The sequence below is a fragment of the Eulemur rufifrons genome, chromosome 19 (assembly GCF_041146395.1).
Source record: "Eulemur rufifrons isolate Redbay chromosome 19, OSU_ERuf_1, whole genome shotgun sequence".
Lineage (NCBI taxonomy): Eukaryota > Metazoa > Chordata > Mammalia > Primates > Lemuridae > Eulemur > Eulemur rufifrons.
In genome coordinates this window covers 40,691,251-40,709,577 of record NC_091001.1, presented here as the reverse complement: position 1 = coordinate 40,709,577, position 18,327 = coordinate 40,691,251, and the positions used below count along the sequence as shown (strand labels likewise).

Genomic DNA, 18,327 nt, shown 5'->3' with positions numbered 1-18,327 from the left:
AGAGGGTGAAGGGCCATAATTCTAGTTCGAGAACCATAGGCCAGCACAGGGCGTAGGGGACAGTGACTGCCAGCGAGGCACTCTAGCTGTCACTCGAATGGTCCTGCCAAACCTCATGGCCTCAGCTGAACCCAAGGCTTGCAGGAAGCAGAAAGGAGTGACTGAAACTAAAACACACCCCCTCCGCCCAGTGTTCTTCATGGTTCAAGGTGAGCGCACTGGAATCCCTGACTCTGTAGCAACGAGCAGCACAATCCTCCGCAGGACATCTCGGCCCTGGCTCTGGGTAGCTCAGCTTCTGGGGATGGTACCACACCTCTTGGGCGTCAACAGGCCAACACTGTTTTGGGCTGCAATAAAAGATATCTACCAGCCATGGATGGCTGAGGGGAAAACATCATGTCTGAAAAAGCACCAGACAGATAAGAATCCATAAGACCTAAATTCTGGTCCCGAGACCTTTATGAACGTGCTAAATCTCTCTGAACGTGCTCAATCTTTGTCATGATGCTGTTGTAAGGATCAGTTGAGATAAGATATATTTTAAGATGCTTACGAAGTTTGCAGGTGGGACAAAGCAGAGATAGTTGAAATGGCAGGCTGAAGATTCAATATGATTAATATTTTGACAAGTTGGAATGATGGCCAAAAACCAATGAGTGGCAATTAAACAGAACTAACAAATACCAATCAACTACACAAGAAAAAGATTAAAATACTGCTAGAAAGTTATTATTTAAAAAAATATCTAGGTACTTTGGCTAACTACACTTCTAATAGGAAACAACACTATAATGGGATTAGGCTAAAAATACACATGCCTCCTGGTGTGAACACAAGGGAAGTTCACCACCTGGAGCTGTCAGATGCAGACGCTGAAATCTGGGGTACACTCGAATGCATTCAGAGGACGAAATTCTAGAAACCCTTTTCTTTGAGAAAAGGTTATTTGGCCCAAAGAATTATGTAGGCAAAGATAATAGCTATTCTCAACTATCTGAAGTGGCCTGAATTGTAGAAAGAAGAACTGATTCATTTCCTGTTGCTTCAGAAAATAAAACTAGAACTGTTAAGTAAAAATTACAGGGTAAATATATGGTAGAAGTTGACAATGAATAGTGTTACAATAGGGAAACTGACATAAAAACGAAAAACCTCTGGTCATCAGGAGTGCTAAGTAAATATCAAGTAACTATTGTACAAGCTTTTTTATAGGATTCCTACATCCAGTGTGACTCAGTCATGAATCAAAGAGCAGCTATTTTTGCATCATGCTGGTGAGGCTTCGCTGAAAATTACAGGTCAACCTATATAGCTGAATTGATATATTTTACATATATCACAATGTCTTTTATACAGCTCCTACACAAACTATAGACTTGAAATCATAAACTCCAGGAAAAGACACTTTGCCTCCCCTAATATGTGTCATTATGGAAACAAAACTGAGGCATGTTTATGCTATCTTGTGAAACATTCTGTTTTATCCATGGACAAAGTAACATTTAACTAGAAGTTATGAATCACATTGTCACCAGCATTTGGAATTACATTTCTTGTTTATTTTACCTACAAGGGTTACTCAGCATGGACACAAAGGCTATAAGTAAGACTTGAAGGAGAAAGTCATTTATGGAAATCGTACCTTCTGTGCTTCTTTCTTCACAGAGTTGCACTCAGGATTTAAAGCAAGGCAGTAGAGAAATTCCTTCAACACTTCCGTACTTCTTCCCAATCCAGAAAGAGCCTGAGCTTTTACATGATGTCCCTAGATTCACCAAAAAACAAAGTATACATTTAAAGAAAACCAACAGGGTTATATATTAGAATACAAACATCCCTGAAAAAAAATCCTTAGAACCATTTGTTTTAATTTCATATTTAGTAGAATGAATAAACTCCACCAAAGATGAATCCAGCTCTACTATATCTCCCTGCCTTGGAAACTTAGCAAACTTCAATCAATGTCTCATAAATAACAATCTACCATCAGAACACAGGAGTCCCCATACCTGGAATTTGCTAAGGAACACGCTAAGAGAGAACTGGCTACCAACTTTAAATTCACTCAGTAATTACAGGTCACTACCATGTTCCTGCCTTCAGGGAGTTATTGGTCTCATGAGAGTAGACATCACCAGAAAGAACTATAATACAAAGGTAATACACTAAGTACCACAATAGAAATGAACAAAATACAATATGCATCAGTAATTTCCCCCAGCATGTTCTTTTTGTCTTATAGATGTGATATTTTCTCAAATCAGTGAAAATATTTTGTTTTTTGTTTTTGTTTTTTTACTGGGTTCATGTGTTTTAGTTTCATTGGGGTTGGCTGTTCTAATCATTTATTTTCAGTCTTTCTCTTCTGAGCTATTCGATTTTTTCCTATTGGTCCATAGTTCTGTGTTCATATTTTTAAAAGATAGAGTGTTTCACACAGGTTTTTCTCTGCGGTAGACTTGGTAAGACCTCTTTCGTCATAAACCTCACTGGTGAAAGGAAGACCAATTGTGTCCTTTGTCTACATGGGTGAGCCTTATTTGGGACACTTCGTTTGGAAAAGTGTGGGGGAAGGCGACCCTTAGGCTGGGAACTTCAATACCAAAATTTAGACGGCTTTATTTAGGTGGATCCACTGCATGTATTAATAGCAATGCTTTCCCCAGGTAGTTTGTTCAGCTTCTTTGGAGGGGACCCTGTGAGGTTTTTCCCCCAGTACTGCTCTGCACAGCACTGTCTAGCAAACCTCATTTCTTAATCCTACCCTCAGAGCCTAGACCCTCGCTGGAGTTTCTACTATGACATGAGACCTCAGCTCCCATCTGAACTGTAATGTTCTCTGCTCTTTCGTTCATTGATCCACATTCCAAAAATATGTTGAGTACTCTATTCTCATAAATATTCCCCATTCTTTTCAATTATGGACTTATCCTTGTTTGTACTTCCTTACCATCACATTTTTTTAAGGTATAATTTATATACAACAAAAACTCACTAATTGTAAACATTCAGTGTGATGAGTTTTGGCAAATGTATATTCTATGATATAGCACATTTCCATCACCATGAAATGTTCTCTAACGCCTTTTGAAGCCAATCCTCTCACCTTTCTAGGTCCAAACCCCTGTCTGTCGCTACAGTTTTGCCTTTTTGAGAATTTCACATAAGTGAAATCACACATGCAGTCTTTTGTGTGCCTTCCCTGGTTTCATGTGTAACCCTTTTGAGATTCATCCATGTTGCTGCACAGACCAACACTTCATTCTTTTCTATTACCAAGTAGTATTCCATTGTATGGACATACTACAATTTGTCCATTTACATGCTGACGGACATTTGGGTTACTTTTAGTCTTTGGCTATTATAAATTAAGCTGCTATGGACATTTGCATACATGTCTTTTTAAAATTTCTATTGAGAAAATACAGGTGTGATTGTTAAGTTACATAGGAAGTGCATGCTTAACTTTAAAGAAACTGCCAAACTGTCTTCCAAAGCCGCTAGACCATTTTGCATTTCCACTAGTAAGAAAGTTTCAGCTGCTAGACATCCTCACTCACACTTGGTATGGTCAGTCTTTTTAATTTAAGCCATTCTAGTGAGTATGCAGTGGCATCTCTTTGAAGTTTTAATTTGCATTTTCTTGACGACTAATGATGTACAGCACCTTTTCATGCATTTATTTGATATTCATATGTCTTCTTTGGTGAAGTATCTGCTCAGATCCTTTGTCCATTACTTAACTGGGTGGTTTGACTGATTACTGAATTGGTAAGAGTGTTTCATGTATGCTAAATACAACTCCTTTATCAGATGTATGCCTTGCAAATATTTTCTCCCATTCTGTGTTTGCCTCTTCATTTTTGTAACAGTATCTTTTGAAGAAGTTTTTTTTTTATCCTACCTTTATTAATACTTACAATGCCCCAGGCATCCTTCATTAGTGAGCAAAAGAGGCAAAAATAAATCCCTGCCTGTTTTTTCTTTTTTTATTTCAGAATATTACAGGCATAAAACACTTTGGTCACATAAATTGCCTTTGCACCGCCTGAGTCAAAGCTACAAGTGTGCCCATCCCCCAGACAGTGTGTACCACACCAATTAGGTGTGAATTTACAGAAGTTTTAAAATTTGATGAAGACTAATTTATCAACTTTTTCTTTTATGATTTGTACTTTCTGTGTCTTGGCAAAGAAATCTTTGCCTAACTCAAAGTGACCAAAATTTTTCTCCTATGTTTTGTCCCAGAAGTTTGGTAGTTTTAGCTTATGTATTTAGGTCCATGTTCCATTTTGAATTAATTTTTATATACAATGTAAGGAAAAGATTTTATTTGAAGTGATTCAATTTTAACTCTAAGTAGAACTAGATAACTTAAAGATGCATAATGTAATCCCCAAAATATCCACTAAAAATAACACAAAGAGATAGAAAGTCAATAGAGAAATTAAAATGGAATAATAAAAATATTTGATTACTCCAGAAGCAGTGCGGAAGCAGTGAGGGGGAAAAGTGAGAGAAATAAAAAATAAATAGGAATATAATACAAATAAATACAACATTGATAGTTATATTAAATATAAATAACCATTATAATCAAAAGGAAGAGAATGTAAGGCTGCTTGACAAAGCAAGTACCAACTATATGCTGTCTACAAGAAATCCATTTTAAATTCAAAGACACAGTACACTAAAAAGGCTTTAGCATTTATTGTAGTGCACATCTACTGGCAACAAATTGTTTCTTTTTGCTGCAAATGTCTTTACTTCAATTTCATTGTTTAGGATTTTTACTGGATCTAGAATTCTTAGTTAAAAGACTTTCTTTTAGCACTTTGGATATGCTGTTCCAATGTCAACTGGCTTCCACAGTTTCTGATGAGACGTCAACCATAAATCTTATTATTTCCCTGTATGACATTTTTCTCTTGCTGCTTTCCAGACTTTTTATCCCTAGCTTACAGCACAGCAGTCTGATCATGATTTTAGTTTATTTTGCTTGGGGCTCATTAATCTTCTTAGATCTGAAATTAATGTTTCCCACTAAATTTGGAAAGTTTTCAGCCATTATTTCTTCATTTTTCCCTGCCATTTCCTCTCTTCTTCTGGGATTACAATTGCACATATATTATACTACTTCATATTGTCCCACAGGTTTCTGAGATTTCTTTTATTTTCCTTTAACGTTTTTTCCTTTTTTGGATTGAGTAATTTTTACTTCTGTGAATCTATCTTCAATTTCACTGATTCTGTTTTCATGTATAATGTGCTACTGAGCCTATACAGAAAATTTTTATTTCAGCATTTGTAATTTTCATCTCTAGAATTTCCATTTTTTATAGTTATAATTTCCCTGTTGAGATTGCTGTTAAGATATCATATTTCCCTTCAATTCTTTGGAACTCTTTGAACTTATTTACAATAGCTGCTTCAAAAGACTTTTTGTGCTAAATATAGTATCTAGGCCCACACAGAGATAAATTTTATTGACTCTCTTTTTGTTCCGAGTATAGGTCAACATTTTTCTGTTTCTTTGTATGTCTGGTATTTCTGGTTGAAACTGGACACTGTAAAAAATATGTTGCATACACTCTGCATTTTGTTGTGCTCTTCTGAGGATTACTGGGTTTTAGTTCTGATAGGCAATTAACTTCCCTGGATTTAACTCTGACCTCTATCTCCTCCACGCTATGGAGCTGGTTATATCTGTGCTCTGTTCTTCATCTTTCCATTGCTTCTTTTTAAGCCTTGTGGTTCTCCCCTGTGCCTGAGAAATTTGGAAATAAACCAGGATTTGGCCACAGCTGTGAATCATCCACTCTGGAATTAGCCTGCTTTTAGGGATTCCCCTAATTTCCAGCTCTTCTGTCAGATTGGGGTTCCCTATTCTAACACCTCAAGCTTTCTGCTGCCTGAGCTGTGTGCTATTGGGAAAAGCATTCAGTTAAGAAAAGCACCAAACTCACAGATATGAGTCCCTGTCACTCTATCTTTTAGAAATAGATTTCTATCTGATCTCTGCCACTTTTTTTTTTTTTTTTTTTTTGCTATGCCCTCTGCATTTCTCACATGCACAGTTTAGCTGTGAATCAGGGATTTATATTCTAAATTTGTGTCTCCTGCAGTTTTTATGCTACCAACGTGTGCCCTTTTCCCTTTACCAGCCCTGAACTCAGAACCCCGGTACCTTCAGGTGGTGATGGTGAGGGTTTTTCTCATTACCCTTTTTTTTAACTGCAGCTGTGGGCATAGACAGAACCCTTAGACCAAAAAACCATAAAACCACAATGCTTATCCTTTTCATGTGCAGGTTTTTGAGATTAAACTCTCCCCCAGCTTCTGTTTTTGGATGCTTTACAGTGTCTTTATTTTTCTTTTTAAATCTAGTTTTTTTTATTTTTTTTTTTATTTCATCTTATTGTTATGGGGGATACAGAATTGCAGGTTACATACGTTGCCCATGTACCGCCTTTCCCCCCAAATCAGAGCTCCAGGCGTGTCTGTTCCCCAGGTAGTGCGCGTTGCACCCATCATGTAGGTATAGATCCCTCCCTTCCCCACCCCCCCTTCCCGAGTCAGCACCTTCAAGCGTTACCATTCCCCAAACGGTGCACAATGCACTCATTGTGTAGGCATACCCCCATCCCCTCCCCCACCCCCCACTGATATCCGATTGGTGTCATTCCCAGATGTGTATTTAGGTGATGTTCAGGGAAACCAATTTTCTGGTGAGTACATGTGATGCTTGTTTTTCCATTCTTGGGATACTTCACTTAATATAATGGGTTCCAACTCTCTCCAGGAGAACCATAGAGATGTCGTATCTTCATTATTCCTTATAGCTGAGTAATATTCCATGGTATACATATACCACAGCTTACTAATCCAATCATGTATTGATGGGCATTTGGGTTGTTTCCACATCTTTGCTATTGTGAATTGTGCTGCTATAAACATTCGGGTACATGTGTCTTTGTTGCAGAATGACCTTTTTTCCTTTGGGTATATGCCCAATAATGGGATTGCTGGGTCAAATGGCAGGTCTACTTGAATCTGTTTAAGATACCTCCATAATGCTTTCCACAGGGTAAATCTAGTTTTTATAACTGTTTTCTCCTCTGGGTTCACATGACCACTTCACTCCTTTGCTATGACCAGAAGTAAACAACCCCCTAATCCATTACTGTCATTTTAACTGGGTCCCCTAAGAAGGAAAACAATAACGCATGCACTTCAATTGTTAGCTCTTAATTACCTATGTCTCTCATCCTTATTTCTGTATTTAAAATATTCCAACACACCAGTAGCCACTAATAGCCAAATGTAACGAGGTCTATTTTCAAGCCTCCATGGTACCTGACTTCCTTCTCCATTGTTTTAAATACCATAAATGGCTGATGGTGACCAGTTTCCATCTCTAGCACCAGCATCTCTCCTTACATTTTTTAACTGTCTGTTCATCACATCACTTCCAGCTCTCTGAGAGAGCGACTATTTCAAAGACATGACAAATAGTTGGACAACAGACCACCAGTTTCATCCCCGAGGTCCCTAAAAAGCCTCAAATATGTTTCAGGCCATCAGTGAATCATCTATAGGACTCGTTATGACGAACACATAAAGTTTTACTAATTTTCTCATTCTCCTTTTTTAAGAGTGGATCCAGCTTTTGTGGAGTCTGAATCTTACATAATTTGGAAGGTCCTTTTTTTTAAAAAAAGTGCAAAATTGTGAAGACAAAGTTGCTAGGGTCCCTCCCAAGCCTTATTCAAGTAAAGGTCCCCCGACTCTCGAGTTTTAGTAACTTCTAAACCTGCTCCTTCTGCTTATCACAAGTTCTGAGAGAACAAGACTGTCCTATGTACACAATTAACTCCACAGGAGGGTTTTCACACATGTGCATAGGATCTCAATCAAGACTTGCATTTTTGACACCACAGGGTATCCATAAATGTTTATTTATTGAATTAACTAACTTTTAAATAATTTTTTTTTTTTTTTTTTTTTTTTTTTTTTGAGACAGAGTCTCACTCTGTTGCCCAGGCTAGAGTGAGTGCCGTGGCGTCAGCCTAGCTCACAGCAACCTCAAACTCCTGGGCTCAAGCGATCCTCCTGTCTCAGCCTCCCGAGTAGCTGGGACGACAGGCATGCACCACCATGCCTGGCTAAATTTTTCTATATATATATATTTTTTAGCTGTCCATATAATTTCTTTCTATTTTTAGTAGAGATGGGGTCTCGCTCTTGCTCAGGCTGGTCTCGAACTCCTGAGCTCAAACGATCCGCCCACCTCGGCCTCCCAGAGTGCTAGGATTACAGGCGTGAGCCACCGCGCCCGGCCCCAATAATTTTAAGTCTTATAGGTTCCCTGTTTGAGGAAAATCAAACTAATCATGTACCAATATATACTTCTGCCTATGAGCAAATATTTTGCTGGTATTGGTTTATATTCAGTTGTTCCAAAAGTTCTGAATCATTAGCCATGACTGGTTGCTTGAAAGTGTAGTTTTGCTTGAATAAAACACACTGCTATGACATCCCCCCAAATGGAACCTAGAAGTGTTTTTTGGGTTTTGGTTTTTTTTTAAGAGACAGGGTCTCACTCTGTTACCCAGGGTGGAGTGAGGTGGCCTGATCATAGCTCATTGCAACCTTGAACACCTGGGCTCAGGTGATCCTCCTGTCTCAGCCTCCGAAGTAGCTGGGACTACAGGTGTGCACCACCACACCTAGCTAATTTTTTAAAATTTTTTTGTAGAGACGGGTCTTGCTATGTTGCCCAAGTGATCTGGAACTCCTGGCTTCAAGCAATCCTCTCACCTCAGCCTCCCAAAGTGCTGAGATTACAGGCATGAGCCACTGTGCCTGACTTAAAAGTGCTTCCATCTCATCCTAATCATACTTGGCCAATTTAGCCTCCCCCTCAATCAATCAACTTACTCTCCCCACCCCTTAACTGTGGCATAAATGTACATGCTTTCCTATCTTAAAGTGATTTATTAGGATACATTTCTGCTGAAGCTGCTCTTCACTAGGCATCTGTCAAGAACGGAGGCCCACAAATTTGCAAACCCTGAAGATATGACCACAATTTCAAATACTAAATAATCATTTGCTGCCTCCCTTAAAGTTACAATTTGCCATGTAACTTTGTAGCAAGTCAGTCTGTCTTTTGTCAGAGACACACTACCAAGTTTTTAGTTCAAAGAACAATACTGTGAAGGAGAATCTAGCTTTAGAGGGCCATTTCAGATCTACTGTCAGTCAGAAACACTACTTATAAGTCACAATAATTGAGGCTTGATTATTACTTACAGAAATTACCTCACAAGAAGAGTGGCAGGGGAGCGGGGAGTGGGGAGTGGGGAGATGTTGGTCAAAACATACAAAATTTCAGTTAGAAGGAATAAGTTCAAGAGATCTATACAACATGCTGACTATAGTTAACGATAATGTACTATATTCTTGAAAATTGCTAAGAGCATAGATTTTAAGTGTTCTCACCACAAAAATGATAAATGTGTTAGGTAACGCATATATTAACTTGATTTTGTCTTTTCAAAATGTATACATATTTCAAACATATTGTACATGAACATATATAAATTTTTTTATTTATTAAAAAGTAATTTAAAAAAAAAGAGTGGATCAAGGGATAGGAGAAAAGGCATCAGAAATTGGAGTAGAACATGTTTTTTAATGAAGCAAACAAGCAGTAAAATAGAGTTCTGAACTTGGTCCAACAAACATTTGCTTCCATCTTTGGGTTTATCTTCAAGTCCAACTTTACACTCCATCTAGTGACATTTTGTTGTAAAAGACTGAAGGATGGATGGATGGAAGGAAGGAAGGGAGGAAGGAAGGGAGGAAAGGCAGGCTATTCCCAGCTTTTCTATTAACCCAGCTTAGTATCACTTCAATGTTTTGCAAACAAAGATGATAAAAGTGATATAGAAGAATAAATATTTTTCATTATTAGATGACTAATAGAGCTCTATAGTTGTTAATTTCATCACAAGTTATTTAAAACTTTAAAATTCAAAGATTCATGAGAAAGCATTTTTATTCTTAGGCTTCTTAAACTTTGTTAAGGACAATTTAAGCTATCATTAATAGATTAACCAAGTTCATTTTGTGTCATCAGAGGAAGAAATATTAGACCTTTCCAACCAAAACACAGAGACTAAAATTAGTCCAAAATACACACAAAACGTTAACCCTTTCACTAATAGCACAGATAAGCTCCTATGCCTATTTGGGCCCCAACAGCCAATCATGATCATTATGTGATCTTCCTGTTTAAACTGTAATTTTAAATATTTTCTCCTCACTCACGATTTTATAAAATTTGATTATTTTGTTTCTATATTTTTCAGTGTATAGGGCATATTATTCAGCCAAATACCTACTAAGTGTAACCTAAATTAGTGTTTCTCATCTTAATCTTTAGTATTCTAAATTGGGTTGGTTTAGTATTAAGTGGATTGCTAAATTTAGACTATCGTAATTTGGGGGACATGTACATTATCTGTAAGTACCTAACCACAATTATCTTACATTATTTTTAAGAAAATTCCATAAACTTACACTTACTATCTCCAAAGCCAACACATACAAATACCTTAGTCAGGAGAGGTTCACTCTGGCAAACCGCATCGGCGTCCTGTAGCGCCTGCTCGTAGTTCTTCATGGTTAAATACAACTCTGCGCGCAGGAGCAATAATGAATTATCATCAGGCGCTGAAACACAGGGGGAATGCAAATCAATACAAATAACTGCGTTTAAAAGCAAATAATCTTTACGTTGTTAAAAATACTAAATCAGAAAGTAAGTATAAAGACACAGTAAGCAACAATTCTTCCCTCCATATTTAGAGTTTCGTAGTTTGATAAATATATTTTGTACATAGCTTTTCTCAGGAAGGCAGAAAGAAGGCTAACAAGACTTCAAAATGCACCAAGAAAAACAGGCTGCCATTGAGCATTTCTGCACACACACTGGCTACAATATAATCTCCAATAATAAACTAAGTAACTGCTGGATCATCTTAAGGTCATAACCAGATAGTAAGAGATTTAATATAACCTTCATGAAAGTACACAAGGAAATCCATGCTTAAGACACTAACAAAAAAGTAAAACATCATTTGTTTTTCTATACAACTGTGTGGATGCTGATTTAGCCGCATAATTGTACCTACGATATGTTCTCTTAAGGGGAAAAACGAGAAAAAAAACTTCATTTCTCAAGCAGAAGAGATTCTGATAATTACTTATATGCTATTACAGACATAAATGCAGCTATACAGAAGCCAAGAATGGCTCTATGAACTGACCTGTAGTACACGACATAGGGTATACTGGCAGGGTCCCATGGAAAAGTGACGATGCCAGACCTCACGAAAAGCAGAACCACCACAGCTGCTTTTCATGCAGCTGCACCTGGCTTACTGCGTATACCCATGCAGGGCTGTAGGTAATAGGGCTACAGCTGTGCATTTTAGTTTATCAACAAATTTTCTGAGCACCTAAGATGTGTTCTCTCTACCTAATACACATTTTCAGCGTGCTCCAAATCCTTGAACCTGACTCTTTCAAACTACCTACTTGGTCCTTTCCAAATGTTAGTATGCCTTCTTTTAGTTTATATAAGTAACTGAGCAAGTGTGCATAAAGAACTCATGCCAAAAGAGATTACATCAAGACATGGAGAAAGATAACTACTTATAAATGTATTATCACTATATATGTATAATATACAGAAGGTATAAAAAAAAGTAGAAAAGGGGGAAAGGAACAGCAGGAGTCAAACAATACAATCCGAATTATTAAAAGCTTGATGACACTGTCTGATGTAGGTAACTGGCTACAACAGGGGTCAGCAGCTTTTTTTTTTTTCTGTAAAAGAACAGATAGTAAATATTTTAGCCTTTGTAGGCCAAGAGGCAAACTGGAGGATATTATACAGCACTTCTATAACAAGAGAAAAAACAAATTTCACAGATTTCTTTAATTGATGAAATTTAAAATGTGATATTATTTTAGTACTTTTTTTGTAATAGAGATCTGCTAATGAGAAGAACAGAATTCTTTGGGGGAGGATAACATTTTCCTTAATTAAAGGTTCTAAGCTAATGTTCCCTATCAAAATCAACTGAAAATGTTCATCTGTTAATTATGATCTATGAGATTTTATGTATTTCATCTTTGAAAATGCACATATCAACTGTGAAGTACTGATACCAATCCACAAATATATGATTTTAAATTGAACAGTTTCACTTCTGAGAAAGCATTAGAGAATTCTATTTTATTTTTCTCATATTTGCCTTTTTAGTACGTCATTATATACTTAATATAATTGTAGATTAATCATTTCCAACTAAAAGTTTAGGTAAAAGTTCCTCAACTGCACAGTGAAATGCATTTTGAAATATACAATTCTCCTTTGGGGATTTTTGGAAATCTCAAAAAAAAAAAAAAGTGCTACTGGAACTACAGTTTGAGCTGGGGAAATATGCCTGCTGCCAATCTGTGTGAGAGTGGAGATCTCACATTTTGTTCCCACTTTGCTAAAGTTCTCATTAGTTCAAACAGTCTGCCAATTAATTCTCTTGAATTTCCTAAATAGGCATATCATATGCAGTTCACTTTGATTTTTTCATTCTAATATTTATACATTGTACCTCTTATTTCTGTTTACTCTCATATTGCAGTCATAGTGACAATGGACTTTTATCTCTTATTCTTGAATTCAAAAAGAATGTGTCTAAAGTATGACGTATATCACATACTTTAACAGGAAACATGTTTGCTATAAGTTTCTGAGAGAAAATATTTATCAAGTTAGATAAATTCCCTTCTATTCCTAGTTTTCTCTAAGGGCTTTATAACAAGTGGGTGTTGAATTTTATAGAATGCTCTTTTAGCATCTGAGAGATTGCAAGTAGTATATCTCCTTCAACCTGTTGTAGTGAATTACGCTGAAAGGTTTGTCTAAAAATGAATTACTCTTGCATTCCTTGGATAGGTTCTTCTTGATCCTAACTCTTATCACACTGCTGGACTCAAAATACAAAGACATTTAATTAGGATTTTGGCAACTATATATTAATACATAATTTGTACTAGCCTATACATTTTTTCCTGTACAAGCTTGACCTGATTGTGGTGTCAAGATTATACTAAGCATATGAGATTAAGATCTTCCCCTATCTTTCTATGATCTGAAATAAGATGGGAATTAATCATCGAAAGTCTGTGAGAACTTGCTTGACCTTAGTGCCTTTTCAGCAGAAGAAAATCTCTAAAGAGCATTTCAATTTCTTTTATGGTTATTGGTCCATGTCAGGCTTTTATTTCTTCCTGGAGCAATTTTGATAATTTATGTTTTCCTAAAATCGTCCTTTTCATATAGGTTTTAAAATCTGTCATAAATATTCATTTGTATCTGCAATTATGCTGCTGCTTCATTCCTGCTATTTGTGCTTTGTTTTTTTCTTCATCACATTTGCCAAACCTTCACCTGTTACTAGTCTTTGTAATGACCACTTTCTGACTTGTTAACCGACTCCAATTTTTTTGTTTCACTAAGATTTTCCTCATTCTATCTTTGTGTTAGCTTAATACTTAATACTGTGCTTATACTATCTTTGTGTTAGCTTAATCTTGATGAAGTTTTCTGGGTTGAAAACACATTTCACTCATATTTATTTTTAATCATTCTTTTCTAATAAATGCATTTAAGTCTCTAGTCCTCACATTCTAACAGCTGCTTTTATTTAAGTCCAAAATTAATACAGTTCACTTCCCATCTAGACACTGAATGAATCAAACCGTTTTCTTTGCTAACTTCCACCATGTGGTGATCCATTCATGAAGACAGAACTTCATAATCTGGTCTTTTAAAACATATAAAATAAATGCCTACCCATTTTCTAAGCATTAAGCTTTAAGCTTAATAAAACTAAGGGAATTTATTTAGGAATAACTCAAAAATAAATGAAAGAGGAAAAGCAACTTAAAATGCTGTGTGTGGAAAAAGCATATGGAAGAAAAATGTGCACATGTACCTTTCAAAGAATTGACACAAAATTTCAGAGGGTTCACCAGTTAATCCCTCTATGGGGAAGGGTCAAAAGGACAGCCTGAGAACCAGGTTTTGTGAGGAAGACAAGAGACAGTCTCCTCTCTATGTTTATGTTTAGGGTTGATCAAAGGCTATTCTCCAACTGCAACCCAGAGCCATTGTTGTCCTGGGAGGTAGGGTTACTGCTGTAAAATCTGTCATATGTGTGTGTAGAGGGAGAACACTACAATGTTATTTAAAAAGAGTTAAATGAACTGGGCACGGTGGCACACAACTGAAGTCCCAGCTATTCAGGAGGCTCAGGTGGGAGGATTGCCTGAGCCCAGGAGTTTGAGTCCAGGCTGGGCAAGACAGTGAGACCTTGTCTCTAAAAAATAAAATAAAAAGAGTTAAAAATAATGTCTTTTGCAGCAACTTGATGGAACTGAAGGCCATTATCCTAAGTGATATAACTCAGGAAAAAATAAATGTTCTCCAAAGTGAGAGATAACCTACAGGTACACATGATCACACAGAGTGGTATAATGGGCATTGGAGACTCGGAAGGAGGGAGGTTGGGAGGGAAGTGAGGGGTGAAAAACTACTTACAGATACAACGTACACCATTCAGGTGATGGGTTCACTAAAAGCCCAGACTTCACCACTATACAATATATCTACGTAACAAAATTACACTTGTTCCCCCTTAAATCCATTGAAATAAAAATGAATTAAATGAACTGACATACAAAGCAATAAAACATGAGTAGTGTTCCTTGTGAATATTAATAGAAAGAATGAATAGCAATACTCCTCATAGGCTATTTATTCAAATTGATGGAGGACTTACAGAGTAAAGTCCATAAATCTCAAGCATATGTCTTGAACTTTTATGTATGTGCCCATGCAATCACCACCCAGGTAATTCCCAGGGCATAAGAAGGTTCCTTTGGGCACTGTCCCACTTAATATGCCTCTCCTAAAGGTAACATTACATCTGTGAGCTCTGTCCACATTGTAGTTTGTTAACTGTAGTTGGTTTATTTTCTTTTAGTATATTAGTCCATAATATATTTATCCATTCTGCTCTTCCTGGACATTTGGGTTTTTTCCACTTTAGGGATCTAACAATGATCACTCTTATATATCCCTGTGCATTCTTTTGGTGCATATATGCATGCACCTCTTTGAAACTGTTTGGCCAAAGGACATTTTTAACACTTGTAGATACTACCAATTTTCAGGGGTATAATTTGCAGTTCCATCAGCAGCATATGATAGTTCTCATTTTTCTGCATCTTCTCCAACATCTAAATATAGATGAAGTAGTTCCAATAAAAATTTAGTGTCTGAATTGGAAAGTGCAGTGAATGCAAAATACACAATGGATTTCAAAGGCTTAGTTGAAAAAAAAGTAAAATCGCAATTATTTTTTAAAATTGAAGACATGTTGAAATAATATTTTGGATGGGTAGGGTTAAAAATATGGCTAAAACAAATTTCACCTGCTTTTTTCCACTCTTTTTAACGTGGCTGCCAGAAAGTTTTAAATTATATCTGTGGCTTACACAATGTTTCTATTAGCTAGTACTGCTCTACACCATATACACATATATAAGACAACTGAAAACTCAAAAATATCCAGCCTGTTAAAGTATGGATATGTTGATTGTAAAAACTACAGAATACTTGCTACATAAAGCAAGTTAACTGCTCTATTCCAGCAGCAATACCCCAATTTAGATATATATTAATAGATGACCTATTCAAGTCCTGAATCATAATTTGTTCTGCAAAACAAAATTGAACGTTAGTCATTTTGTAGTGTGTGACTTCTAAAAGAGAAAACCTTAACCCTAAGTTTAAAATAAAATGCACACTAACTATTGCATACAAGAAGATTCTTTTAGTAACAAAGGATTAAACCAAGTCTTCTTGGCGAGTGATTTAAGTCATGTATATCCTATAATTAACACAAAATCAGTGAATTAAAAAAACCATCCTTCACACCTGCCTAGAACAATTGCTAATAGAGCATACTCATTCAAAGGCAAATACAATGACAGAAGTTTGGCCTTCCTTTAAATTACATATTGTTAACAGGTGGTGGCTGGGTGAAGGCAGGAGAGAGTTGAGTGCTGGTCTTAGACCTAAGTAAAGATGAATGAATGAATGAATGAATTTTTAAAAACCACACACACTAGTCAGTATAACAATCAAATACGCTCAACACGCCATAACAACATCCAATGGCCTTTGAGACAGAAAAAAGGATAGAGCCAGACAGTATGAAGCAGTGAAAGCAGAGTGGAAAGGGTTCCTTCCTGGACGCACACTAGCTAAAACCCCAAAGCAAATCCTGCTCCAGCACAAGGCATTCCCATTCTGCACCTCTACTGCCTCAGTTATTTGCATTTTCCTTCAGGACAAGCAAAAAATACTTTGTCATCCTCCCACTCCTAAACAGCTGAGAAGGGGCTGAAAGGCTTTACAGAGCTGCTCAGGGCGGCCTCGGAAAACTCTGCCTATTCTGGGTCCTGGACCAGAGGCGTGCACCTGACTTCTGACACTGGTCACCCCGGCTGCAGGGTGTGGCTGCTCCCACCTTCAGAAAGCAAAACGACCCCTAAGCCTGAACAAAGCGCTCTAAAACCTTGGTCCACCGGTCAGCTCGCGGCCGGGCCGCTCGGCTCCACAGGTGTGCGGGTAGGCGAGCCCGCCCCCATGGCCCACTTACCCAGGTCCAGGGCCTGGTTGCACCTCAGTAGCGCGGCCTCGGGCTGCTGCTGGCGCTGCAGACTCCGCGCCTGGCCCGCCAGCCTGCGGAGCCGGCACTCGGCGGGGAAGCACTTCTCCAGCAGGCCGCTCAGCACCACGTTGACTCGCCGCGGTTGCGGCCACGCCGGCCCCGGCTCCACGCAGCGCTTGCAGACCGTGAGCCCGCAAGGCAGCGTCACCGGCTTGTGCAGCAGCCGCCGGCAGCGCGGGCAGCCGAGCAAATCGCGGGGCGCAGCGGACGCCGAGGCCGGGTGCCCCTCGCTCGGCGCCTCGGGCGTGGAGCCCGGCTTCCCCGCGGACAGCCGCCACTCGCGCAGGCCGTCGGCGCGCGCCAGGCCGCCCGCTAGCTCCCCAAGCTCCTCCGGCCGTAGCGCTCCGAGCCGCGCGGCGCCGCGGAAAGCGCCCAAGGCCTCGGGGAGGCGACCCGCGCGGGCCAGCGCGTCCCCCAGCCTCAGGCACAGGCCGCGGTCCGGCTGCGCCAGCCCAGCCAGCAAGGAGCGGAAGAGCTCGGCTGCCGTCTCGTAGTCGCCCGCGCGGAAGGCCTCGTCGCCCTTCTCTAACCGCTGGGCGAACGGCTCCCCGCGCTCACAGCCGGTACACTGGGGCGGCGGGACCGGCTCGGGGCTCATACTCGCTGGGCTACGACGACGCGGGCCCACAGCGAAGACGCAGAGAAAGAAGGATGCTTCCCTTCCCAGACCAGGGCTGCGGGAGCGCGGCCGCTGCCTTCGCTACCAGCCGCGCGCGTCGGGGGGCGGCGCGCTGCGAGCCGCGGTGACCACGGGCGGGGCCGGGCGCCAGACCCGGACCGCGTCCCCAGCGTTGCGTGGGCGGCTGCACCCCGCAGGGCAGCACCCCTGCCTGAGCGGCCCGATCCCCTGCCCACGCGACCGCCCGCCTCGCTCCACTGGTTTACATAACCCAAGTCGCCAGCCCCCTCTCCCCGCCCGCGTCTCCTCCGATCCCTCGCCCTCCTCTCCCCGGGACCCAGCGCGTGTGCGCGCGCGTTCTCTGCCTGCCACTTTCGGCGGAGCTGCTGGAGCCGCGCCGGGAGCAGGTGTCCCTGCCGTGGGCTGTTGGCTCGCCCGCACCAAGGCACCTGCCTTTCCCCAGAGACCTGGCCACCCAGACAACCTGTGGCTCTCCTTAAAAGAGAGCCCAGGAAAGTTACCAAGCACAACACGCATCCCTAGCTTTGATTTAGGGAATTGTCTTAAGTGCCTGGGAAGCCTGAGGTGGGCACTGAGCAGACATCATCAGCAAGCGTCTCTAAATGGAACTGCAAATTTGGACCTTTTAGAACTCAAATTTTAACAGAGGACGGACGTGGCGGGCCACAGTCACGCGTTCCACAGAGAACCAAGCTAGGTGCTAGGAGGAGGAGGAATTTGGGAAATTGACAATTATGTTGTTTCCGTTATTAGGAAGGAGGAATAGGGTTTTTTAAAATGTGTCCTAACATGGAGTTCTGCAGACAT

The 18,327-nt window shown here is 39.7% G+C and overlaps 1 protein-coding gene across 1 annotated transcript in view; it reads right to left on the bottom strand.

Annotated features, from left to right (window-relative positions):
• Window positions 1-17,478, bottom strand: part of LONRF2 (LON peptidase N-terminal domain and ring finger 2) — a 32,118-nt gene extending 14,640 nt beyond the window's left edge. The window contains exons 1-3 of the mRNA XM_069494839.1: window positions 16,809-17,478; window positions 10,625-10,743; window positions 1,646-1,768 (exon numbers count right to left, since the gene is read on the bottom strand). Of these exons, the coding sequence (XP_069350940.1) occupies window positions 1,646-1,768; window positions 10,625-10,743; window positions 16,809-17,478 (912 nt within the window). The remainder of the gene's footprint in view (window positions 1-1,645; window positions 1,769-10,624; window positions 10,744-16,808) is intronic.
• Window positions 17,479-18,327: the final 849 nt, after the last annotated feature.